The following is a 26,984-nucleotide window of genomic DNA, read 5'->3' as shown; positions in this document are numbered from 1 at the left end:
TCAGAGATGCACGCATTCCAAGTGCATTTTTAGTCTAAAAAATACTTCTAGCTGGCTTTAGCTGGCGATGCCCACCCTCAGCACAAGCGCACAGAGAGAAGGGGCAGCCCGGTGAGCCGCTCTGGCCCGGGCTGGAGCTCAGGCCTGCACCGCACAACACGCTTTTAAAGCCTCCTGCTGCAGGGACCGGCGAGCGGCCCCCGGGCCAGGCGGGCAGCTCCCCCCCCGGGGCCCGGCGACCCGGCTGCGGGAAAGGCCAGGCCAGGCCGGGCCGGGCCGGCGGCGCGCCCCCGCCGCGCCCCCGCCGCTCCCTCACCTCCGGGAGGCTCCTGCCGGCGCTGAGGCTGTAGATCTTCACCTCGTTGAGGCTGGAGACCTGCATGGCCACGGCCCTCCCCGCCTCTTCCTGGCCGGAGGGGAAGCGGAAGGCAGCTCGCTTCCGGCCCGCGGCTGCTTCCACGCGGCGGCGGGGACCGAGGCCGGCGGGAGGGCGGCCGGGCCCGCGGGGCGTGAGGCGGGGCCGGGCCCGTCGGGCCGCGCTCGTACGCGGGGCCGGGGGCAGCCCGGCTGACGGCGGCTCTCGCCCCCTCCTTCGCATAGGGAGGAAGCGAATCCCTGTCACAGGGAAGGAAGCGAATCCAAGGGAAAGCAAGCTTTGCCAGCGCTGCTGCTCGCAGCGAAACAGCGTAGCTGCTGCCGGTTTCCCCGGGCGTTCGCTTCTAACGTGCCAGAAGCGCCTGTGGAAGAGGCTGCCAGGCGTTGGAATCCGTGGCGCCGGGGGTACCGGGCGCGGCCGCGTGCGCCGCAGGGCCTGCGGCTCTGCTCCGTGGCGGGCAGGGGCCCGCGGCGCCACGTCCGGCCTGCCGCCGGCGGTGCGGGCCCGGCGGTCGCATCGGGGCCGCAGGAGCTGCTTTTCCGGACTCGGCGGAGGCGGTTATTTCTCTCACCCTACAGCAAACCCATGTCCCTTGTCTGTGGAGAACGATGAATGCAGGATTCGGTTGATCGGAACCGTGCCGGCAAATGTAAAAAGACACATTTTTATTGCTTTGTAGCATGGCCGTTTAACCAAGTGCGGACATGCAAAAGCCAGACCATTACCACTTGAACTTACAAGAGCAATGACAAGCATCAAAATAATGTATATCTGATCTATATGCATCCTCAAGAAACAATGAAAGCCAAAACCAGATTCTTACCACAACAATACATAAGTCCGGTACAAGATGCAAACCGAAGCTGTTTCAAGTAAGACTTACGTATGGTATTCCCATCAACTATGATGATACCAACATTGTGACTAGAAAGGACTCTATTCTAGTTCATATTAGAGGGCGTTATAGCTGAGATTCATGGGAGATTAATGCACCTAAACATAGCTGTCTAGGTGGGTGCCAGATGTCTAAGCTCCCATTTCAGAGAGCTAAGGCTTCACTTGCTTAAGTCTAGGTTGTCTAGTGGCATTTGAGATGCCGTATGGTAACCAGGACACCTAGATGGGGCTGACACAAGACCTATGGAAAACCCATGCCCTTCTGCAGCATGAGCTGGAGGCCAGGCAGGATGCGCAAGGACATCTCAAGTGGCACTAGAAGCTCAGGCAGCTGAATCTCATCCCTAGTAAATGCAGTTAATGAAGCCTGAGGAGCAATATAGCGCAGTAGCCACTAGGTGTCTTCTTTGGGGTGAGCTCACTCGTTTCTAGGTTCCACTGTCTAATTAATTTGGACCACCACTAGCTGTTAATGGACATTTAAAGTTGAATTCACTTGTCCACACATAGAGGTCTTGTGCTATTCGGGATGCCCTAAGGAATCCCAGGCATCTGCAGGGGGTTGGCTGGTGTGATGCAAGATGTGCAGAAGAACAGTGTCCTCCTGGAAAAGCAGCTGAAGGCCCAACAGGATGCTCCAGGGCACCTCAAGAGGCATTAGGCAGGGTCAGGAGGACTGAGCCCACAAAGAAATCCTAGAGGTGTAAAACACTGGAGATTCTTACGGACTGGAGAATTATGTGACTTTCTTTAGGTGAGACTGCCCAATGATTCCTGACCCTCTCATCTGTTCTCCAGATGCATTTAACTGACCACAGTGCAAAAGAAGAGTGGTAGAACCCAGAGGTTCTGGCTGCACAGTGGGAAACAGGGTTTCATTTCAAGTTGCTTGAAATTAATTTTTTGTTCTTTTCAGTCAAATTCAGTTCTCAGGCAAAGTTGATAAATCTGAGCCTGGCCAGTCATACATTTAAGACTTATTAGAAAATCAAAGGGGAAAGGATCAACTAGAATGTGGACTATTAAAATTTCAGTCCAGATAACTTAAGAGTAGCCAAATCTGCCTGTTACACTTACTACAGAGTTAAAAAAATCAGGATCTGAATGATGCAGGAGGAGCTTTGACAAAGCATTTTGCTTCCCGTGTATAATGAATCTTTGTTGCATACAGTAATGATATACTTTTAGATTTTCCATTCAAATGAATATAGACGAGCTGGCAAGTGTACTGATTGTAAATAGGCGTGATATAGGATGCTTTCAACCGAGAGCAAATAATTTTGCTTGCTTTTTCTTTCTTTTTCTAGTGTCAGAATTTGCTGTGTGCATTACCTGGTGACAGACATGGTGGTGCAGTGCTCTGAAACAATGTGGTTATAAGCAAACTGAATGTTACCTTTGCTGATTTTAATGATAACTAGACAGTGCCCCTTCAGTACGCACATACATATAATTATGTTAAGTACAAGTTTTCTGGTATATTCACATTGAAACAACATTTCACATTCAGTGTACAAAAGTAAATAGGTGAAGTTCATCAGGAAGGTTCTGCTGCACTTCACAGTACAGAGAGAGTGAATAACCAATATTCTTTAACATAATTAAGAAATATATACACAGCTAAGAAATTATGATAAAGAAGTAGTTTGCACACTAATCTTAAAAGTACACAGAAAAATGTTTTCATTTAAATCGTATTTTATTATCAAGTTATTTAAGAGTTCCTTCACTGAAATATTTTAGACTATAATTTTAAATACATTGCTACAATAATAATAAAACAATCATGGGACTAGGAAATAGGATTTTTAAAGATTCTTTTTAAGCAGAGGGAAAAAACCCCACACATTACTAGAAGACTAAACAGGTAATGCACGTAATACATGTATAAATTGTTTTATAGAGAACTGCAGCTCTGTGGTTGCTGTTTTGCAAGCTTAAAACATATGCTTTCCCATTAGTATCAATGTCATAATTGTCTAGGTAATGAATTTTGGTTATCTCTTAGAGAAATTTGCCTTGGGAGATACTTCAGGTAGGATATTTCGGTGCTCTTAATGCCTGTTTGGAGGCAGAGTTTTGCTCCGTGGTGTGACATCTGAAGAAGTACTCATAAACACAGAGAGAGGCAAAGTCAGAGAAAGGTTCATTGCATTGATGGATCAAAGGGAGCTGAAAGACACATGATGATCACGAGGGAATTAGACAGCTTTGAGATCACACGGCACAACACGCAGCACCAGCCAGGGAAATGGTAAGGGAGACATGAGCTGTCATAGCTGTGTTACCACCAGAGCGTGCAGCACGCTCTCCATATCCCATGGCATGTGGTGCTGCATGCTCCTTCCCTCCTCCACCTCACTGCTGCTTCATCCAGCCTGAAAAAATGTATAATGGGGGAAAAAAAAGATTTAAAAGTCACAGTAAAACCAGAAAATGTGATAATAGAAAACATTCAATAGGATGTTGCTTAGGCATTAACATCAAGTTTCCTTGATAATTTTCTATTAAAACAGTAAGTTAAGTAGCAAAATATTTTCCACTTTAATAAAAGTAACCAAAGCAATTGGTTTGGTTGATTTCTACGTGAAAAAATAAGATTATTCTATATGGAAAAATAAGAAACAGAAAAGTGACATTGCTGCAATAAAAACATTTAGGAAAGAAATAACATATTGTAGAATCTAGAAATCCGACAACCCTTCAGCTTGGATTTTACCTTAGTCACTATAATATCCATGCATACAGAAGCATCCCCAACAGCTAGTGCCACTGCAGCAAATAACATTTCTCATCTGTTAATGCCAGCGTCGACTGACACAATTCTAAATTTAAGCAGCTTATGAGAACATTACCTTTCTAAAATTAATCATGCAAAGCATTTCCATGGCTTGAGACTGCAGCAAGGACCCAGTGAAAACTGTACTTGGTTTGAGCTGAGAAAGAACTGCCTTATCTAGGTGATGAGGTTTACTGTGCCTTTCAGACCACTACTCTGTAGGTAGAAATGTATGATATACATACTCAAACATCAGCTAATTCTGTTTTCATTATTAAAATGTATAGTCTAAAGAAACAAAAGAATGGAAGATTAGACAATAATCACTATTTCTATGAATGCCATCACACACATCAATATGTTAGGTTTTTTACATAACTTCTGGAAAGTCCTTTGTTGTGCCCTAGGGGACACCGTGATTGAGAAGAACTAGAATAATTGCAGTTATGAACACTGAATGTTTAATTAGCCTAGAAAGGAAAATGCATAAACCAAAACAAGCAAGCAAAAAACCCCATAGAGTGGTTATTTCAGCTACGAAATAGTCTTTCCAGTCTTTTTCTGGAAAGCTTTCAGTAGAGACTCTCCTCCTCCACACATGTATTGCTTTTTATACATCACTAAAAATGTTAAAGAGAAGCAAAGGAAGATGATTCCTTGGTTAATCTAAAGAGTCTATAAATTTAGAGTCTAAGACCTTGACCTGTACGTTAGCTACCTAAAGCATGATTTAGATGGAACAGTCCAAGTCCAAGACTATGTCTTCCGTCAGCTGCTTCTACCTGGTGCTGGAGGTACTTAAACCCGTTAGGGGTCTTCATCTAAGGTTCTTGGAGGTGTCAGGAGCTCTGCCTCTGCACACGACCAGACCTGCCTGGCCCCAGCAACACAAACCCTCTCAGTTTAGGACAGATCATGTGGAAAACCAAGAGCATCCTTCTGTTTAATTTCTTGTGGGGCTTCATTTACATTTGATACACAGAAACATGAGCAAAAAATGCACTGTCTTTTGAAGAAAATAAAGTACCAGTAATAGGAGAGATTGCCTAAGTGCTGTATGATAGTACAGTGATCAGGCTAGGAAAATGAGAACTGGATGCACCAGGTACTCTCTATGAGGGGGTTAAATTCCCACTTGCAGAGATGCCACTCAAAGGCAGGTACAAAGTGGTTAGACTTTTGTTTCCTTCAGAGCATGTCTGGTTTAGAGGAGTCTGCAGAACATTACTCCATACAAGCTACGAACACTCCCAATATCTTAAGCAAACTTAAGGCAACGTAAGGCAAGCTCAAGACTTAGCAAGGACTAAAAGCCACAGCTATATTGTACCAAAGAAGAAGCATCACCAGGGGAGGAAGCATCGCTGCCTTCACCACACCACTTGAGTACCCACTTGAGATCCCCACACCACTTGAGTACTTGTTAAATAAAGCACCCAGGGAAGTCCCAGAAACAAGAGTTTCCTAAAAGTTTCTTTAATGATTCCAAAACCTCCAGACTTGCTAAAGGCAGTCAGCGTGTAATTAAATGGCCTCTGCATTGTTTTTGCGAGTTTAAAAGACAGTTTTTAAAAAGATTAAAAGCTGCAAGAGTCAGAGCTGCTACCGGCTTTTACGGGCTTGTCTCATCCAGTGCAACAGCCCTCCCCGCTCCGAGAGGGAGCCTCTACCCCCTCGCACCCACCCGCGTCCCCCCTTCGGCGTGGGCCCAGCGCCTGCCCTGCCGCCTGCCCGCCGCTGCCTGGCCTCCCCCCGCCCCGCTCCGCTCCGCCCCGCCCCGCCCCTGCCGCTGCCGCTGCCGCTGCCCCTGCCCCTGCCGCTGCCGCTGCCCCTGCCCCTGTCCCTGTCCCTGCCCCTGTCCCTGTCCCTGCCCCTGTCCCTGTCCCTGTCCCTGTCCCTGTCCCTGCCGCTGCCGCGGCCCCTTCCCCGGCCGCCTCTCCGAGCGTGTCCGCGCCCGCCCCGCCGGGAGCCGCCGCCGCCGGGCTGGCAGCAGCGGGGCGGGGCGGGAGGGAGCGGCAGCTCGCGCAGGTGAGGCGGCGGGCGGGGCGCGGGCGGGGCGCGGGCAGGGCCTCCCGCCGGCAGCCCCCACCCCCCGCCGGCAGCCCCCCCCCCCGCCGGCAGGGCTGGGGCTGCGCAGCCCGGCCCGAACCGAGGGCGCGGGCAGCGCCCGCACCACCGCCGCCCCCCGCGAGGCTCGGGCCGCCCGCGGCGGGGGAAGGGCCGGCGCGGGCAGCGGGCGGGCGGGCGGGCGGGCGCGGCGGGGCCGCGCCGCGGGGTGCGTGCGAGGCGAGTGTCCGCTCTTCCCTGTCCCACGCACCCGAGAGCAAAGGCGTGGCGGGCGGGGGAGGCTGCGGGGAGAGCCGTCGGAGGGGAACGGGAGGGCTCTGTGCGGTTCCTGCTTCTGGTCCCGCCCTGATCTGTTCCGTTAACACAGTGTCGTGGTCTCCCGTGGATTTTCGCGGCTGTTACATCTATGTCGTTCCGCAGATGTCGTCTCTGTGTGCCGCAACTTGCCTTCCTCCAGCTCCTTCCTACCGACCTGCGCAGAAAAACACAGGGGAAAGTAATATTCCGTCTTACCAGTGGCATCTTTTGCAGCCTATAGGTTGAGCAGCGGTCTTTTTACATCTTGTTTTCAGCCTTGCTGACAAGTGTCCAAAAACTTGAGAGATGACATTTATCAAACCGAAATTTTTCATTACGTTTGGATGGTTTAGTGAAGTCCCCAAACTCCTTAGTGGAGACTGGGCTTACAGTGCAAGGCGAGTGGAACAAGCTGGGAGGGAAAAGGGGAGGAGAAAGCTTCGTTTCTTCATTCAGAAACTGGATGGAACAACCCTGAGAAAGGAGGAACGTCCGCACTCTTCCGTGACGTTCTGGAGAAGGTCATGTTCCACTTCAGCCTGAGACACAGGACTGGCTCACTGTCCTTGCGTTTCTGAGAAAAAGCATTAATCTAACTTTTTCTGTTCCTAGGGAAGAGCCCGTTTTGTGCGGAGCTCTTTTAGCAACTTTACCTGCTTTGTGTTTCTACAGTGACCAGGAGCGAAGGGAAAACATTAGATCATGTCGGAGTTCTGGCTAATTTCCGCCCCAGGAGATAAAACAAATCTGCAGGCATGGGAGAGAATGAACACGGTGACGTCTAAATCCAACCTGTCCAGCAACAGCAAATTCCATATTCCAGACTTAAAGGTAAATGAGGAAGGGGTTTGTGTATGGGTGATACAGCAGCATTAGCCAGGGCTAAAGACATTTGGGATAAATGTGGGATTTATCTTTTGGGATAATGTGCGGAGAGTAGAAGAAGATTGCGGTCGGGGGATGAGTTGTGTTCAGTCAACTGAAAATTGGTCAGAGAGAAAGGAAGTCATTGTGCTTGAAGCTGACCTTCACATTGGAAGGGTATACGTATAAGGAGTGAAGATGACCAGTTAAATAACTGATCTATTGCGTTCAATGTACCTTTTGCTGCCAGTCATGAAAGTCATACAGCATTGTACATCTTGGATCGCTAATGCAAAGGGAGTAGCTAAGTATCTCGAACCGTGCCAGTAAGACTGCTGACAGAGAAAACAATGCTATAATGTACATTACTCCTTGGGAAATGGATGTATGGGTATATTCAACTACATTACCCAGCTTCATATCATCATATAGATAGGAAGAGTATTAATATGTGATTTTTTTTAATATCTTTGCATTGTTTAATCCTTATTTTATAAGATCTGCACCTTATTTTTATTTCACTTGTGGCTTTGAAAAAATCCAAATATGCTGCATTAAAGTCAATGGAGTTACCACAGATGTAGAAGTCAGTTCCTTGGGGAGCTGCCATCACCCATCACTTAATGAAGCTACTCTTAGTGCATCCAGGATCTGGCTTTAATCCAAAAAGATTGTTAACAGTTATAACTTGAGCTATCCCAATTACATAAGGGTGCAAATAAAAGGGGAGCATGGCCTATTCTCAAGTAATAACTTACTGAATTGTCACATGAATGTTTCGGACTGGGAATATTGCTTTTTGCATGTGCACCTGAGATTATTACGATTTTTACCACCTATGGGCCTTACCCAGCCGGTGTTGGTGTGAGTCTCCTAATGTCAAAGGAAATAAAGCATTTGCAGTATCTGAAGATGCAACCAGCCCATTAATATTCTGCTAGTTGTTCAATGTCAAATTTGTTTCTTCTCCTTCAGCTTGACTCTTCATAATGTTGAGCTGGCAACGTTACAAGAAAAGGTTCGGCAATATATTGCAATACCATAAACTTAAGATTATGACTGTGAGAGAGTCATACAAAAAGCAGATGTTGGTCTTGGAGGAAATGGCTTTGTGAGAGCCTTAGGTTTTGGTAATAGCAAAGAACGCAAACAGAGACACCTTTTTGAATAAGTGCTGCTTCCCTTGGTTCGCTCAATACATCAGATATGTTTGTATGTATATTGTGTGCATTTCTAGTCACTATTTTATCAGGTAAAAGACCAGTCTATGCTACTTGATGATATGGGAATGAAAACAGGAAGGAAGACACTGATGTGTAATCTTGAGACTACACATACGTTTTTTCCTTTATTGGAAAAGGCTTTTTATGCCCTAGGTCTCAGATAAAGGAATTGCTACTATTTTCCACTAAGTAAGTAAAGTTCTGCCAAACTATTGAATTCACAAGTGCTAAAGGCAGGTCGGTGTCCTTAAGGGTCTGCCGACAGAAGCCTTAGACAGACTTGTGCATCTTTCACCTACTTCTCATCTTTTGCACAGGTGGGGACACTGGATGCTCTTGTTGGTCTGTCAGATGAGTTGGGAAAACTTGATAGCTTTGCTGAAAGGTAAAATAGATCTTATTTACTACCTACAAATGAAAAACAGACATTGTTTTTATGGGACGGTATGTCCTTGTGTTCACCTCGGTCTGACTTGGCTCAGCCCGGACTACAACTGGACTGAAGTGGGTAGGCTTTGTTTAACCCTTGTGTTGATTGTCATGGAGTCATCACAAAGAAAGGACCATTCCTTTTAATTTTGGATGAATTAAGTCAGTGATAGTTTTGTCTGCCCAGCAATCTGTTTGAGTGGCAGTGCTAGGGAATCTGTTTCTCAAAGGGCAACTACTAAAAAAAGTTCTTTTTTTTTTTTAAAGAACATCATCCCGCCCCATCCAGAAACTTAAATTTATAAAAACAGCATTTGGAGAATATGAAGCCCTCCCTGATCTTATTTTCCCAGAATATTTCTCTTGAGCCTTCTGCCCTTTTTCAACCAGATATAGGAGTTCTAAGGGATAAATTCTTCTGAATGAAATCTGGAGCTCTCCCTCTCAGACTTTTAAACTCCTTGAAAATCAGAATATTGACTCACATTGTATCAAACCTACTCATGCAAAGACTCACATGATCTCGTTGCTGCTCATTGCCCAGATTGCCTTTTGGGCCAAACTGACCTGGATGTACAAAGCAGAGTAAGTATAGCAAGCTGAGAAAATGCCAGGTTGTAAGATACTTCATGGCACAAAGTAGACTTTGTTGTTGAGGCAATGAAAGTAGAAGCTGCTGGTTTTTTTTTTTTTTGTGGTTTGTTTTTGGTGGTGTTTGTTTTTTTTTTTCTTTGGAAGCATACCTCACATAGAGTCGTGGTCCTGGTCACAGAGGCATGCATTAGCTCTGGGGCTTTTTGCCTTTTTTCCCCCAGCCAGGACTGATAAGGATTTGCTTGTCTAAATATGCTTGATACTTTCATAGATTATGTCTGGCAGTTGCAAAAGCTTACAGAAACACTGATATAAACTGTTTACATCTATGCTAGGCACTTTGGGTAAAAGTAAGTCTACAAGTAAGAATACATTTCTCCGTAGGATTTTTTTCCTACTTTACTGGTGCTACAGCAGGGCTGTATTAGGATGATTACATTTGATCACTCTGGGTTGCACACAACGTTGATCTTTTTAGATTCATGGAATCATAGAATATCTTGAGTTGGAAGGGACCCATAAGGATCATCGAGTCCAACTCCCTGCTCCTCACAGGACTACCTAAAACTAAACCATATTGCTTTTTTCAGGATTTTTAACAGGACAGAGCAACTTAATACTTAATTAATCAAGAAAACCTTCTCCATTATGACCCTGCCAAAAAACCTGCCCCAAATTCTTTGTAAACATGTTCAGGTCTCTGGTTCATACTGCAGAGATTCTTCATGAAGTGGGGATGGGGTCAAATTTGGGGAGAGACAGTGCCAATAGCTGCTATCTCTTCTAATGGAAGGTGTCTCTAGTCAGGGCAGCAGGTAGGCAAGCAACTGTGCAATCTGGGTTTGAGGACTGCCAAATATCATGCAGAACTGATTTTCAGAAGGGCTTAGCTAATTTCCAGGTTTGTGGAGAATTAGGACTTCTGAAAAGCTGTCTGTAGGATCCATATAAGATCGTGGAGGATAATTTTAAGTAAGTGAAATGTCAGTATGAGCTTCCTAGGCTCACTGTCTCTTTCTGTTACCTTTGTCTTTCTTAACTTGACCACGTGGTACCGCTCCTTGTTCAAGCTGAATGCCACTTTACTCTACTAATTGTCCCTTTAATGCCAGTAATGACACTTACCGTATGACGTGCTATAGGCACCGAGTAAAGGGGTCAGTGAGGCCCTTCCACCGTAAGCTACTGAGGTGAGGTGAGGACTCTTCCTATTTGTCTTGTTTGCCTATCAGCTAGGTAATCAAGAAGGATCAACAAGATATAAAAATAAGAAAAATGTGTTAAAAAATAAGGAAAATGCATTAAAGTGGAGTAATAGCAGTGAATAATCAACACAGATCAAGTCCCACAAGGACGTACAAAAGCATTTTGCGTTAAATAAATGCCCAGGGGTTTGAGTCTAAGTTGTGATTCAAGGGTTAAAATGCCAAGCACTTGCACTTCGTTGAAGTAAACGGTATCCAGAGGGTTACAAGCCTGTTCAAATGACCTGAGCATTTATGTTCCTGCTCCTCTGAAACAGCTACCTGCTGAACTGTTGCTAGATAAACACAACTGCCAGTAAAGCCAGGCAGCACAAACCTGTCAGCGCTGCCTCCTGCCAGGACAGCAGAGAAGGGGCAAGAGTTTGCAGGACCTATTGTTTCCACATACTTTTATTATTTATTTACGCAGGGAGGCAGAGTGTTTTTCCATGTCACCGTGTGGTAGCATGGAGCTCTCTCAAGCTGGTGATCCCCTTGGTCGCTCTTACCCAGGGGTCCTCAGTTGGCGGAGCATTCTGCAGTGGCCTCAGATTGCAGGGATTCTGTTCCCTGCAGTATTTTGGAGGCCTAGCACCCTTTAAAACACAGTATCATTTAAAGAGTGTTAGACTTTTTAAAAAATTTTTTTGAAAGTAATGACATTGCAGCAATTTCAGAAGTGGAATGTGAGAGCCTTCCAAGAAATAATAATAGGCTAAATGGAGTTATTCTCTTTACAGGTTTTTATTACTACTTCTCAAGGCAGTTTAGCTGAAACCCTCTCCTTTTATAATGCATCATTTCAGCAAGAAATTTGCTCAAGATAGGATTCATCTCATCTAAAGGCAGAGGTTTAAGGGTTGGATGTGAAAGCTGCTTGCTGTTGGATGTCACTCTAGTCAATGGGGCTCCTCTGGGGGTCTGATTCCTCTCGCTTGCCTCAGACATCGGTGGTATGCAGGGTGCGTGTTCTGTCTGTGCATGGGGAATGTATTGGATGAGTGAATCCCGCTTGCATTTCACAGTATGACTAAGCCGGGACTGGAGAGCATTGCTCTGGCCCAGTGTATACATCCTGCCTGCAGGGACCTTGGGGCGTGTGGGCTGGAAGGGAGCTGAGCCTCACCTGGGCAGCTAGGGCTGTCGGGTGCACGAGAGCACATACCTCTCCCACCGTCTATACCTATGGAGAGAGACCAGAGCTAACTGTCTCCCAGCTATCAGGTGAGCCCCCAGCTGCACTCAACAATAACGCAAGCAGCTCAGGCCCTTGGAAAAGCTACTGGTTTATACACTTTCCTGTTGACTGCTTTCTCCGTTATGCCCTTAGCCTCCTGCTATACTTTTCTTGCCAACTGGGCTGGAGTCCTGTCTTGTTCCAACTTCCTTTGGGCTCCCTGGACATCGTGAAGGAGCTGAAAACCAGCTGCGTCTACAAGCTGAAAATTGCAGAAGTACTTGGCAAGGTCGCAGCTGATGGGGAACCGCTGTGTGGATCCCTGCACCCTCCCCGCAGCCCGAGTGTGGGCAACAGGCAGTGTTCTCCAGCAACGCTCAGCTGGCACCAGGTCCCTAAGTGGCTGCAGCCAGATGGTGGAAAGCTGCGCAGCCCTGCGGGGGCTGTGAACTACAGTGCAATGGTGTAGATTTCTCCTACAGGCACTCTGAACTGTGCCTGTCCAGGGTCATGAGAAGAATGGTTTGGATTGGAAAGGACCTTTAAAGATCATCTAGTCCGACCCCCCTGCCACGGGCAGGGACACCTTCCACTAGATCAGGTTGCTCAGAGCCCCGTCCAACCTGACCTTGAACACTTCCAGGGATGGGGCATCCACAGCTTCTCTGGGCAACCTGTTCCAGTGCCTCACCACCCTCATCATAAATAATTTCTTCCCTATGTCCAATGTAAAACCTACCCTCTTTCAGTTTAAGACTGTTGCCCCTTGTCCTGTCACTACAGGCCCTGGTAAAAAGTCTCTCTCCATCTTTCTTATAAGTCCCCTTTATATATTGAAAGAGCACAATAAGGTCTTCTCTTCTCCAGGCTGAATGACCCCAAACAGCAGGAATTCTGACTGCTGCATTCTTGGCAGCATCAGCAATCTCAGATTTTTCCTCCCCGTCACAGGACTGGAAAACCTTTCCAAAGACTGTGAGTTTCTTGACAGGAATGGAGATAGAGGGAGTCTTTACCTCTATGAATTACTGCTTTGAAATGGCCCTTATATCTGCTTTGCAGCACATCAAAGAAAATCCTTTTCTCTGATCCTCTCATGGTATCTGTACCTGGCCTGAAGTCCCGTTCCTGAATTCTTGAAAGTCATGGGATGTCACAAGACACATTGTCCAAACACTGCAGGTGCCCTTTCAGTCTCCAGCCCATCTGCAGCTACAGTAGTCTCCCCTCTGTAAGGAACGAAAGCGAGAAGAAGCCTGGCGTTATGCTCCACTCCATGTCACCACGCCAAGGATTATGTCCACTTCATGTCTCTGCCAATTTCACGATCAGGCAGTTACTTTTTAGCTGTTGCTTTTTTTTACAAGGTGTAGTCAGCCTGGAACGATTAGGGAACTGAAGGCCAAATACTGTGAATACTTCTGAGTACAGAAGGATACTAGGACAACCAGAAAGGCTCTTGGCCTGTATGCGATAGGTACTTTGACTAGGGCCAGGGGAATCTACTGCTGGAGGTACTTGATTAATCCATTTTTTAAAATAAGCAAAAAATAAGTAACTGTGTGGAGGCAATGTTCTCCAGGAGGGGCTCTGTTCAATTCACTGCTCTGAATTGGGCAGAAGGAGGATTTGAACCTGGTTCTCCCACGCCTTAAAGGAGTGTCTTGTCCACCATGCTAAAGAGAAGAGAAAAAGAGTCCCCTAAAGAAGAGGAATAAGAAGGAAATTCTTCCTGTCAAAGAAGAGAACGTTGTTGTTTTCCCCTGAGTACTTTGTAAGAACCTTATCTCAGCAAGCCCTAAGGGTTTATTTAGTATCCCATGGAACAGATTTTCAGCCAGTGTTAGTCTGTATGTAGCCTTTTGTTCCTCCATCACCTTTAGAGTTTTAAACATGGGTTTCTTGCCTTCTGGTTTCTGCTATGAGTATCATGAGTGTACAGAAGACTGAATCTTGATCTTCTGGAAGTCTAGAGCACTGGGGAGATGATATTACCTATGTGTTTGTGGAGATGAGTGTATTTAGAAATAAGGCATTTAGTTCTGCAATATGTCATAGGTTGTTTATCATCATTTGAATTGCAAATTAACCTGCCTTGCTTCAGAAGTGGTTTTTTTGGGCATCTCCATGTTTATCAGATCATTGTGGCAACTGTTTTATATTAATTTTGTTTCTTCACTAACAAAGCTTCTCTTGTTACACCTCAGCATAATAAAGAAAATAGCTCAGTACATAGGAGAAGTTATGGAGGACTCAAAAGATAAAGTCCAGGAAAATCTTCTGGCCAATGGAGGTAGGTGCTGTCAATGTGGATATTTTAATGCATTGATGCTGCCTGTGTTTGCTTCAGAATATGAACATGTAGAATTGAAACACTACCACATTAGAAAGGACAACCATCAGCAACATATTTTTAAGAACACATCTGGCCTGCTCCCATTTTTCTGAAAGTTAGCCGAAGCTTTATCTAGCGCCAGCTTTGCTTCCAGGACAGTGTTCAGCATCTAGTACTGAACTAGTTTCTAACACCAGAGCTGAGGAGTGAAGAGGAAAGCAGGAGACATCCTTCTTCACTCCTAAAATGACCTAGCACCTTTCTGTGCCCTCTATGGCCTTGATCTCTTACAGGCAGTCATTCTGCATGGCTGCATGATATCTGTCAGTGATCTCTTAGTGATTTGCCTTCCCTCCTATAGTGCTGGGATAGATCACATTGTTAACGGTGGGTTTCTGACATCACAGGTGGACATGTGAGGCAACAGCTCCAAAACATGGAGCCGGGGCTGCCCTCACAAGGTTGTGCCAGGGGCCAGAAGGACGTGGACGTGCTACCCCTGTCAGGAGGAGATGCCCTTCAGTGGTGTCCTGCCCTGGCTGGCAGCAGCTGTGTAGCAGAGAAGAGCAGGCAGTGACGGCAGAGGCACTTCTGACATGCCAGAGGGCCGTGGGAGCCCACTACCTTACTGTATGCTCCCCTGCAGCATCTCTAAGTAGTCAATATGGTGTTTTTATAACCACGAACATTTTTCCTCCCTTTATTATCTAGTATGATAGTCAAGGCCCTGAAGGGAGCCTCTGTCAAGGACAAAATTAACATTTAGAAACTGGTGGCTCCGAGATCTCTGCATGTTTAGTTAGACCCTGAGTGTGTTTCAGAGCAAATTCCTCCCCAGCTATCCTGGAAAAGTACAACAAAATTGGATGTGTTACACATGCTAATTACAGGCTTGTAGAGCGACACTTTTAAATAAACCAACAGTGCACACTCCAGCACCCTTGGACTGTCTGCAATGTTGTACTCAGATCTGTGTGAGTAAAGGATGGGGAGGAAGTTCTTTCAGAAATGTCCTCCTTGCATGACATAACACTGACATTGACAAGTGCGACTCCTTGACAACTACAATAATCCCACTTATTGTGTTTCAGGGCTAAAGGATAAAATGAAATGTCTCAAAAGTATGTTGAGGATTGATGATTGCAGTGTTACAAGCATGCATTTGTGTGTATTACTGCTAGAGACAAGTCTTGGTCTGGTTGTAGAGATACAGTGATCAGGTTACGATGGATTTCTCAAGTAACAACCTCGTAGCTTGATCACGATATCCCTATGACTTGACAAACAACAGGTTTCACTTATTTCCTTTGTTTCCTCTTTTTACACCATTTTCCTTTCCTATCAGCTCTGCATGTGGTGTAATGGAAGGATGTGGAAATTACTTGTATGTGTTACTAATTTCTGTCCTCTGTCTGGATTTGGTCATCCAAACAAATCACATTAAACTAAGACATTAGTTAACCAAGATTATTGACTGCATCTTAAAAAATTGAGTCAGCTTTAGTAGAGGAGGATTCCCCTAATATATTCCAGTGTTATTCTTCATAAGAAGCAGCAACTTTGCTGTACGAATTTTTCCTCCTCTGCTTTCTGGTTAGCAAAATGACCCTAAAGTTGAAGACTTCTAGGGGTTGTGAAATCAGAAACAAAGTTATAAGACACGACTTCTTGCTCCATGGTCCTGTTTCAGACTTGGACCGTCCCAACTAAAATTTTGTTTTAAGTTACACTATACAAGTTTTCTGATTTTATCTCAGTTGTATATATTCCTGACAGCAGTTTAGGCCACGAACTGATGAAGATGGTGGCTGTGTGTATAACAACTGTTTGGTTAGATTTGTGTGAAGAAAAATGCAAAGTACTAGAAAATACAGTGCTTTTAGTTAAGTGAACACACACACTACTTTCCAGTGGGCAACAGGCAGAAGCAGCCATGTAGAGATGCCTCTCATAGAAGGAAAATGTGTGTGTAGCGAAGGGAATTTTAGTATATCACAACAGCAGGAAATGCTTTCTTGCTTATGACAGAATAAAAAATGTGAAATGTAAGTAAAGCTTTTCTTCAAAGATTCGGAATAAATTCTCTTCCATTTGTAGTAATGTTAAATCCAAATGAATTTTAACATTTGGTAAGTGGTGGAATAACTCCATTCTTTATAATGAGCTCAAAACAAAGCAAAATGGGAAGCATAACAGTTTTGAAGAATTAAGTGTTCTGAAGGGAAAGTATTTAACATCATTACCTCTTAGAGCTGGGTGAGTAAATCAACGTTACGAGAGATTCAAAGGAAATAAAAGTTATGATGGGGTTCCTGGCAGCTGTGGGCCCGTTGGGGTAGGTAGGAAGCATCTCTCCTGGATGGGCAGCTATGTGAAGTCTTTCAGAAGTGACTCGGCAGGTTCCATAAATGAGGGGTGCCATTCCAGGAGCGTCAGGGTGCTCGGGCTGCTTGGCATTTTAAGCTCAGTTCTGCTAGTATGTTCACAGTAGTTTGTGCTATCCCTAAGATCAGGCAGCTTAACTAAACTGCACCAGTGCCAGAGCACTGCTCGGGAGTGAACTTGTAAAATGGGCTGAGAACTGATGCTGTGCTTAACTGCCTCACATCTGAATTCTGCTGAGATTCAAGGAATGCGAGGATAGAAAGGGCATGTGTAGGTCTTCAGGGAACTTCCATATCTCCTCAGCTGTAAATAGGTCAGTATCTCTAAAGAGCACTGTTCCTCCGCACAGCCCAGTAATACCATACTCTTTGCAGGTTTCATTCTCACTGAATTAAGCAAAGCCTAAGCAAGAAAGCTTGGAAGAAAGGCAGCAGGATGAAATCCTTGGGTGGCGTACCCCATGCCGAAAATGCTCCATGAACTTTGTTGCTCAAGTATTTTTGACCTCCCTGCCTTCCCCCCAGAGACCATGAGCAAGCATTGCCGGAGAACTGCGCACACAGGAGCTGTGTGATAGCTCTCCCTGCCTTCTGCAGTTTTGCCCCCTTCCCACACGCTCCCTGTGCAGGAGAATTTGCTGATTCCCTATCAGACCTTAGCAGGAAGGGTTGGATCCTTGCCTCGTGACTCCTGTCCATTGGATGCGGGGGAGGTTTGCACAGCTGTGGTTTTCAAAGAAAGACGGGGAGAACACGGTCATGCCAGTGCTCTCTGCCTCCAAGGCATTTTATCCCTTGATAAGAAGCCTGCTTCCTCCTAACATAAGACTTTCCATGCTTTGGAAATCTAATAGGGTAAACTGACTCTGTTGTGGGGTGAGAGAAGCCCGTGGAAAGGATAGTGCTCTCCTGCCAAGGGTATTTGGTATCACATGAGACAGGGTAGTACCCTCAGCCTGGTAGTATGGCAATTATACAATTTTTCACATTGCTTCTCATGCATCTCAGTTCATAAAGTTTCCCCCACACCCTGGAAGTCCGGCCCACAAGAAATTGTGCTCAAACCCCGCTGTGGGAATTAATTAATTCTCTGGACAACATAGCGAAGAGCACTGAACAGCCCCAGCATGCCCCTCCTTTTACTTGGCACCTTGAGCTTGTTTTGCTCCCCATTTCCCCAGAGCAACTTCCCAGATATTCACATGTTTACCCTCCTGTCTGGAAGAACGGCCACCCTGCAGGTGACAGTGCCTCTGGCTGCTTTGTCTAGACATGGAGACCCTGCCTGCTGCCTTCCTCCAGCCTCCCTAACCTGCAGGGGGACGGTCCCAGCCCCGCTGCTTGTTGTGAGTTTGTCCCATCCCATAAAGTTGCTGAAGAACACGATGTAGGGGCGTGCTTGGTATCCTAAGGGCTCTCAGGACTCAGCTGAGGCAAAGAGCTCTCTGATTTCATGAGCTGCTAGAGGAGAATTCTTTATTTGGTACCATAACGTACCAAGCCTTGATGTTTTCTGATGTTAAGCAGCCTTGGTCTTCAGAGTGAAACAGCATGATCCTGTTCTAGGAGCTGAGTGTCATATGTGTCATCTCCCCTCGATTCTGGGAAGAAGGCATGGCTCCCCGTGGTGTGGGGGTGCCTGGTTTTGGGGGGTTGCATGCACAGGGCCTTGCTGTGAATTTCTGTTGTTGGATGCTGTGACTGGATTTATCCATTTAGAGAAATACTGTATAGCTTTGTGTGAGAAGGGGAGCTCTGTGTGCAAACTCAATGAGGGATTCCTCGTCGCACCTGAATTTGTTTGATTTCTAGTGAGCACTTGACTGAATCACAGAGAAGAGACATCAGCTATGCTCTTAATACCTTTCATCAGACTCTCTGATGAATACAACCCTGACTATTACTGCTGGTCCTGGGCATAAAGTATTTTTCTGATAGCTCTTGCCGGGATTAAGTTCAGGCATATTGCAATAATCAAGACTGAGGTTACGTGAAGCTGTTTCTGTTGTAAAGAAGAATGGCTGCACATTGCTGCGTCCCGCTGACACAGCTAATTTTACAGTAATGCTTGTTCTATACTGTTAGGTGTAATGCAGGAAAGATTTCTGGTTCAATTTCTAAGTTTGGGGATGTTTAGAAATGTGATTAGATTGGGCATATGATCTGTGCGGGTTGGATCTGGATCAAATTTCTATGCGGATTTCTATGAGGTGAGCTTCTGGTTCACACCCATCGCTAATGTTAATCAAAATTATACCTAGGCTATAGCTGGGACTACTACCCACACCTTGACCTGCCATCTGGGAAGCTGTCTGCTTTAATGCATCTCTTTGCGTTTTCAGTTGACCTAATTAGCTACCTGACACGGTTTGAGTGGGACATGGCCAAATATCCCATAAAGCAGCCACTGAAGAATATATCAGAAGCATTAACAAAGGTAAATCGTACTCCAAATTTTAAGAAGATGTCAGCATGGGGAAACGTGTCTTTCTGACAGTTTTTGGTCCCTCCTCTCATGGGAGTCAATGAGAGCTTTGCCTTTGGTTTGGGCAGGAGCAAGCTCAGAAGCGCACACTCTGCACTGAAACATGGATATTATTTTAATTTCTACTGTAATAATAATGACACATATATTTAAACCTATCCAGTCTGTAAATATATGGCACTTTACCAGACATACTAGAATATATTGACATAGTTTTTGCACTTTAATCCCCTTCATTGTAGTATTTTATTGTTTTTATATCCTGCCATATTATTCTCCATTTTGGAGTTCTTTTGCAAAATCATTGGCCTGACATTAAATCAAGCGCATTGCAGGCTGGATGAATTATTTACACTGTCAGTCCATTCAGGAAAGCATGATGTGTTGTTCAATCTAGATAACAAATGAAAGCATGAACTTGCCCCTGAGGTACTGCTGTAATGCACACAGCAACAGCTAACTGAACGTTAGCTCTTAGCTACTTTCTGCCGCAGCCCTTGTCCCAGGGGACCTCTGGCACCGGCTCCCTCCTGGCCATAGCCAGGTGCTTGTACGAGGGGCTGGCAGCCCTGTCCTTGCGTTAAGGTGCAGAGGTAGCGGGAGCGGGGTGAGGACAGCACCCCAAGCACTGAGTTGCCTCACTTTTTTTACTTTGTTTTAGCAAGTGACTCAAATAGAAACAGACCTAAAGACCCGATCAGCTGCGTACAACAACATTAAAGGAAATTTGCAAAGCCTGGAGAAAAAAACTGTGTAAGTATAGGACATGCCTGTTTGCACCTGGAACGCTGCATGGCTGAACTGAGGACAGTGCATGCTCACACCCATTGCTGTGCTGTGGACCATGTGTGTTCTGGTGGGAACAAATTTTTCTGGCTTTGGGGCATGCTGAGCATCTACAGGCCCAGCGAAAGCTGGGGGGAGCTGGTGTGATCAGCATGTCTCAAAATCAGCTCGGGGAGACTGCAGTTCCTAACAGGATTTTATTGGCAGTGTGAGCAGACAGTTTTGGAAAGAGTCAAAACCAAATGCACTGTATTGTTCTGATGAGATTTCAGGGAGTCAGAAATTAGACGAGCTGGATCAACCGGTGGATTCCTCTGCAAGGCAGAGCTGGTTCCTATGTTCTGAACACCCATTTGCCAAGCTCCCATAGGAAACAGCTCTGTCTTGCCTGGTCCTGCACCTCACCAGCATCCCACTTACATTTTTCTTTTCTTTGTTTCATTCTGTTGGTCCAGGTAATGCCCTGTCAGGGCTTCCCAAATGTTCTCTCTTCTGTCTTCAACTGCTTATGGTCTTTACCTATGTCAGTGCTGATAGCTGGATTTTTTTCCCAGGGTATCACTGGGGAGAATAGTAAATTCCAGTAAGTAGCAAATTTAAAGCAGCTTAGATGATGCTGTGCGAGCCCTTGCCCAACACATGCTCATATGTGCCCCTCTGTCCTGCTCGGGCCCCTTGCTCTGGGCACAGGACACAGGTAGGTCCTCGCCTTCCTGGCACTGCAGCCAGCCAGGCTGGCAGCCTGCTTAGAAACCAGCCTTTACCCAAGGAAGATTCTCACAGGGGCTCAAACCAAACCCCAGGGTGGCCGGACTTTTGTTCTGAATGTGGAGCTAAAATGAGCATGCCTCGCACCAACTCCACTGAACCCAACCAGAAACCACAGAAAAAATACTTCCAGGTGGTGGTTCAGAATGCATTTGTCAAAAAAATGCTATCCCCCATGGAGACCTGCTCAACATGGGGACTGCAGTGCCCGCGAGGGTCAGCAGAGCCCTATCACAGTTACATCTCCCCCTCTCTCTGCTGGGTTCCTGTGTCATGCCTCACCACCGCCAGCCAGCACCACTGCCCTGTGCTTCCAGCTTGGTATAGACAGCCTTAGACACATTTGTCTCGGGCTGCGTGCACGTGGATAATCATGAGTGGGAGGGACAAGGGGGCATTAGCTCCCGTTTCCCTTTTCTTGGCACCGTTCGTATTCCCAGCCCACTCCTGCAGCATCTCTCCAGCTTCCACATCAGCTTTAGGCACCTGGAGAGAGGCAGAAGCTCTGTGGGGGGAACATGAGCAGTGCCAGGCCTCCAGCAAGGTGATGAGGGAGAGCGGAGACCTTGCGGTCCAGGCCTATCTTCCTCTCACTGTCCCGTCCACCTTTAAATGCTGGCATCGCTGGTGTCTACCAGTGCCAGCTAGCTTGGGTTGAACAAACATCTAATAAGATGTTGCTGGCCAGTTAATTAATGTTTAAACTGGCACAGTGAACCTCAAACCAAAACCTACTGGTTTAGGTCCTTCTTCTCCTGCCCAGTGACAGAGAGGGCAGCTGCTCTCTTCCCATACACACCTAGTGCCTACCAGCCATGCCTGGCCAGCCCCAGCCATCTACACTTCCTAGGTGTGCAGCACTGGTGGGACTTAACGTGGTCAAGTGGGCTTAGGCTGTGATGAGACCCCCTCCTGCAGATCTCACCTGCACGCGAGACTGCTGCTCCCGCTGTCCTTCAGCTGGAGGTATCTCTGTGTGCTTGTCCACGGCAGTCCAGGTATGCCAGCGTTGCTTTGATGGCTTAGGTCCACACCAACACCGCTTGCTCTGACTCATTGCTTGCTCGTGGTGACACAGGCAGCGCAGCTGGCAGCCTTGAGAAGGCAGGAGCCTCCCGCAAGATGCGGCAAGGACTGGGAACAGGGTGGTAACTTCAGGTGTGCGCTTCCCGAGCATCTACAGCCTTACTGTGGAAACAATAGCAGCAGAATGGTGTAATTTCACATAAAGGGCATAAACTAGCCTAGTGCTAGTCACCAACATTCTGCCATTAGTATTAGTTGCTTTTTAAATTCTTTTTAGTTGCAGTAAAAATAACTAAATGGCCATTTTAGAAGTGTAGATGTGTCCTTTAGCCATCTCCTTCCTGGCCACCTTCTACCCCAGTATACACTATTAGCAACTATACCCACAGCACAATACCTCCAGTGTGCTGCTGCTGGGTTCCTGCTAATGTTATTTTTTTTTCTTTGTCTTGTTCACCGTAGGGGAAATCTGCTGACTCGGACCCTAGCAGACATTGTGCATAAAGAAGACTTTGTTCTGAATTCCGAGTATCTTATCACGCTGCTCGTCGTGGTGCCAAAGTAAGGCAATAGCGTGTGCGCACGCGCTCGATGCGGCATCGAGCTTCAGGCCTAAGCAGCGGGTCCAGGCGATACTGGGCCAGGTTGGGGCAGCTCATCAGCCCCGTGGCTGGGGCACGGGTGGAGCTGTTAGCAAAGAGAAAGAACAGTTTCTGCAAGGGTGGTGCTGGTGCACAAGAAAGAGACAAAGACTGCTCCGAACTTGGAGCAGGACAGAATCGGGATGTAGGTTTTTAATGGTTACAGAGTGGGTTCTCAAACAGCCTTCTGGTAGGAATAGTACTGGTTAAAAAAAAGAGAAAAACAGATTCTTACTGGAGCTTAGCCAGTTTATAAAAGGAATTAGACCTGTCAAACTCACAAGGCCTCTGCTGGCCGTGTATTTGTAAGTGCCCACACGTAGGATGACTGCCATCACCATCAGTTGTGAGGTTATGCGATGTCCTTCTCAGAAGCCTACCCAAAACTTTTCCTCTCCAGATAGCCCTGTCCCAACACACACACATACAGTACCATCACTTTTCTCTCTGTGGAAACCATGTTACAAAAAGGTATCATCTGAGGTAAGTTTGTTGAGTTTATTATCTGCACGTTCTTTCAGATTCCCGCTATAAAGAGACTTCTCGCTTTGCCAACTCTTATGATCCCCTTGACCTCTTTCTCACAGTGCTGGCACTTGCCATGTTTGCAGTGTAGCACCAGATCAGCTCTGGGATTGCACGTAGCAGATGTACCACACCTACCCATGGATCAGGGGCAGCTTGTGCAGGGGTCCTGGAGCATGGGACACTGCGTGGCAGCCTGGAAGGATGTGCCAAAAGCCACGTTCTTCCCACCATCGGCGTCCTGCTCTGGGCCCTTCCTCATGCCAAGACCCAAAGTGAGGATTGAGGGTGCAGCGTTGAGGGAAACATCTCCCTAGCTGGTGACTAGGAGAGGAAAGGATGGGAGAGGCTTAATGTATCTTAATCACATAACCCAGCACAAAGAGCTCCAACCCTTCTACCCTAAGCCATTAGCTTAATCATATTTATCAACACATTTGCTTTCTAGTATATAGTATTTATTTACTGTGCTTTGTTTTGTGTTGCTCAAAGGGCAAGCTACGTACAGTGGCAGAAGACCTATGAATCCCTCTCCGATATGGTAGTGCCTCGCTCCACCAAGTAAGTGAAATTCCAAATTAAGGTCCCTGTTTGTTTCAGAGATCCCTGCCATATTTCAGCCCCTCAAATTGCTGGATCCTGGAAGGAATCACTTGTCTAACGCATGGGCTCCATGTTAACCTATAGATTTGCCTAATCTCATTCTCAATTGAAATCAGAAATTACTCTGTTGAAGGGACGTGCAGATGAAAGAAAAAAAAAATCACCACTTTTTTTTTTACAATTAGCTGCTTGTTCCCTTTTCCAGTAATCTAGTTCTCTCTACTTTCAACCAGGGCCTTTGCTTTTTGTGTAAAACAGACAAACAATTTGTTACAGTAATCCAAGCATAATTCAGACACATGCAATCACATACAACTTTATGGAAGCTACTTTTTACAAAGATCAAACACTGTCTTTGCATCTTTAATGGCTTCCTGCTGTAGAATAGGATAATTCAGTGTACTGTCATTTGCATTAGTAAATGCCATATTAACTTATCTTTTCACCTGGAGTAAAAAAAATTCTTCCTATGAATTAAATATTCCACTGCTCAGCTCCTGCAGACCATGAGGTCCAATCCAGGGCAAGAGAGGTGACAGTGCTACTATCTGAAATGGAAGAAGCGGAAAGCACAGAGAAAGAAGCAAGCTGTGTGCTACTGCCCGTCTCAGAAACACAAGTGCATGGGGAGTGGGGGAACGTTACGAGGAAACAGAGAAATCAGGCAGGCAGAATGTGTGTGTACTACGATGGGTTCAGGAACTTAACTGGTGGGAGTTTTACATTGGAGATAGTGTGGCTGGCGCTGATAAAGCCTTTGTTCCCTATTTCAGTCACAGCAGTTCTTGAAAAGCAGGGTGTTGTTCAGTATCATAAATGAAAAAAAGAACTGCAAAAGAGGAAGGTAAAGAAAGCGTGAGGGATTTGCCATGTCAAATCACAGCAGTGAATTCCCTCCCACAGAATGATTGCTGAGGATGCAGAGGGAGGACTCTTCACCGTGACCCTATTTAGAAAAGTGATGGATGACTTCAAGGCTAAAGCCAGGGAGAACAGGTAAGAAGCACTGAACCGTGTCAGGCAGGGCAGGCTAGCAAACAGATGATGAGGATAAGGTGAGGCTTGTTCTGTGTGCAGTACAGCTGAATCCATCACTGGTTTTTAGGACTTCTTTACTGTTCGGGCTGCTGCTGGCCCTAAAGCCACTGAGAAGGCAGGGTGGGAAGGACCCGTGGCAGCAGATACAGTGATCCTATTTAAGCACCAAACTACAGATCCTGGAGTTGTCCTTCCTGCTGTCACGCTACTGACAGCAGGAAGCTTGCTTTCTGGGGGTGGCTTCAGCTCCGACTCTCCGCATAACTTTAACTGGTTAAATGGCTAGCAACTTTGAAACATCCCATACATGCTTCTCCAGAGGCAAAAGAAATGAGTGTGCATACTTCTTGGACTACGGCTTGTGAGAGCAAATGTCATTGAATTGTAGGTTCATGGTTCGAGAATTTTATTTTGATGAGAAGGAACTGACATGTGAAAAGGAAGAGCTGATGAAATTAGCTTCCGATAAGAAACAGCAATATGTAAGTAGCACATCAAGTTGATGGCCCACACAATAACAGCCTTTGCTACCGGCGTGCCTAAGCACCTCTCACTCAGAAATGGCTTTATGGTTCCAACAGACTCCTGTGAGTTCCATGTAGCCAGAAAACTGAGGCACAGGATAGATTACACAATTTGCCCAACGTCGCTCGAGTTTCTGATAAACTGGGAGCCACTAAACAGGCTGCCTGAGAAGTATCTCAGCAGCCCATGATGGCTTCAGTGGTGGTAGATACGGGGCCTCTTCATGCAGCGAGGGGATCACGATGCTGTTGTGTCTGTTCTCATAGGGCCCGTTACTGCGCTGGCTGAAAGTGAACTTCAGTGAAGCATTTGTGGCTTGGATTCATGTGAAAGCCTTGAGAGTTTTTGTTGAATCTGTCCTGAGGTGAGTGGGTAAACATGCAGTGCCAGCAGAGATTCCTGTAGAAGCCCAAATGTACAGCTCTCTTCCTGGGGCAGTTCCTTCATGGGAGGGAACAACCCTTACGCATCACGCTCCAGAAGCTCACAGGAGACAATATGGATGACCACAAAAAAGGTAACGTACAAAGTTGACGAAAAACAGAAAGACACTGTTTAGTTGACTTTCTGCTTCAAAAAAATGCTTTCCAATAAGGAGGCAGCGCACCGCCACTGAGATCGCGCGCTGCAGGGTACAATCAGCTAGCATGCCAGGACACTGAAGAGGGAGAAGGGCAGGAGTGGAAAGCTGTGCCCCTTCCCAGCAGATGATCGTGTATGTTGATGTGTTTCAAGGTATGGCCTCCCAGTGAATTTCCAAGCAATGCTGCTGCAGCCAAATAGGAAGTCTGTAAAACGCCTGAGAGATGTCCTAAACGTGGTCTTCAAACACCTGGATGAAGTCGCAGCAGCAAGTATAATGGATGTATGTATTTGGACTATGGCTGCACATGCTGTAGCTTGTCTCAGTTTAGCCAAATGAACACTTTCACAGCCCAGGGGTTAGAGCAAGCAGCTCCTCACACCTTGCAATGCTAGGATCGCTGGATGCAGCTCTAATCCCTGGAGGTTACAGATTGGATTAGGGTAACAGGTAGGCTCAGATTATGATGGAGATGCGCAGAGATTGCTTACATTTTCTGTTGAAGCATCTGATGTTTACAGCTACCAGACTGAAACAGGTCTGCTCAATTATGTCAGTTCCTCTAGGTAAAAAGCTTCAAGTCTTCTATAAATATTCAGATCAACACAAGCAAGAAAAATGAATTCAGAACTAAATGCTAGGACTGTGACAGCTCCGTCCCCTGTATAAGGCTGTCATTGACTACCTACCTCAACCTAGGACTTCAGCAAGCAGCAGTACTCACTTTCTCCCTCCCCATATCTTTAGTGCACAAACAATTTAGGATAAACCAATAAGCATTAAAACAGCCTAAAACCAGCAAGCATAAGATTCCCAGTGCATGAAGGGAGGAGAAAGAAATGAGTTGCTCTAGAGCTGAAGCACACAAAAATGCTACAATACACATTCATAAAGTTGAAACCAAGCATGAATTCTCAATACTAACTGCATTAGGCAGCCTGAAAAGACCAAGCAAACACCAGATTCTTGGTGGTGAGTTCCTCATCTTAAGCACAGCAAATACACAACCCCATTCCACCTGTGAAGAGGAGCACAAAAGCAATCCACTGTAGCTTGGAACTGGGCAACAGTTTGTTTACTGGTACTAAAGTCACACTGTTTCCTTTTGCAGCCTGGCATGGACATCCCTGGTTTACAACTGAGTAATCAAGAATACTATCCTTATGTCTATTTCAAGATTGACCTCAGTCTTCTTGACTGCAGTTAAAGAAAAATTGCTCAAGCTTCATCTTCCATTTTCAAGACTCTAATATTACAGTAAAACAATCTTTACCTGGTAAAAGTCAAATTAAAATGCAGATGCTGTAGCAGAATAATTGCTTAAGATCTTCCTACCAC

General features: G+C 46.1%; 2 protein-coding genes across 2 annotated transcripts in view; one reads left to right on the top strand and one right to left on the bottom strand.

The window, feature by feature from the left end:
* The window catches only part of NOL10 (nucleolar protein 10), a 55,872-nt gene extending 55,406 nt beyond the window's left edge, over positions 1-466 (bottom strand). The window contains exon 1 of the mRNA XM_072858608.1: positions 317-466. Within this exon, the coding sequence (XP_072714709.1) occupies positions 317-382 (66 nt within the window). The 5' untranslated portion in view covers positions 383-466. The remainder of the gene's footprint in view (positions 1-316) is intronic.
* On the top strand, positions 467-26,853 carry ATP6V1C2 (ATPase H+ transporting V1 subunit C2). Its single transcript, XM_072858609.1, has 13 exons — positions 467-1,248; positions 7,089-7,247; positions 8,821-8,888; positions 14,155-14,240; positions 19,009-19,103; positions 19,813-19,904; positions 22,194-22,292; positions 23,390-23,458; positions 24,404-24,496; positions 24,927-25,020; positions 25,330-25,427; positions 25,799-25,928; positions 26,758-26,853. The coding sequence occupies exons 2-13, from the start codon at positions 7,119-7,121 to the stop codon at positions 26,851-26,853; spliced, it is 1,149 nt and encodes a 382-aa protein (XP_072714710.1). The 5' UTR covers positions 467-1,248; positions 7,089-7,118.
* The last annotated feature ends 131 nt before the right edge of the window (positions 26,854-26,984 follow it).

The sequence above is a fragment of the Ciconia boyciana genome, chromosome 3, assembly GCF_034638445.1.
Source record: "Ciconia boyciana chromosome 3, ASM3463844v1, whole genome shotgun sequence".
Taxonomy (NCBI): domain Eukaryota; kingdom Metazoa; phylum Chordata; class Aves; order Ciconiiformes; family Ciconiidae; genus Ciconia; species Ciconia boyciana.
The sequence above is the reverse complement of the archived record's forward strand: the minus strand, read 5'-3'. Positions and strand labels throughout refer to the sequence as shown.

Bases quoted from the DNA above. Each gene is read 5' to 3' on its own strand.
- ATP6V1C2 (XM_072858609.1), top strand. From the start codon at position 7,119: ATGTCGGAGTTCTGGCTAATTTCCGCCCCAGGAGATAAAACAAATCTG. The intron at 7,248-8,820 runs GTAAATGAGGAA...TCTTTTGCACAG, and splicing joins TCCATATTCCAGACTTAAAG to GTGGGGACACTGGATGCTCT. The intron at 14,241-19,008 runs GTAGGTGCTGTC...TTGCGTTTTCAG, and splicing joins AAATCTTCTGGCCAATGGAG to TTGACCTAATTAGCTACCTG.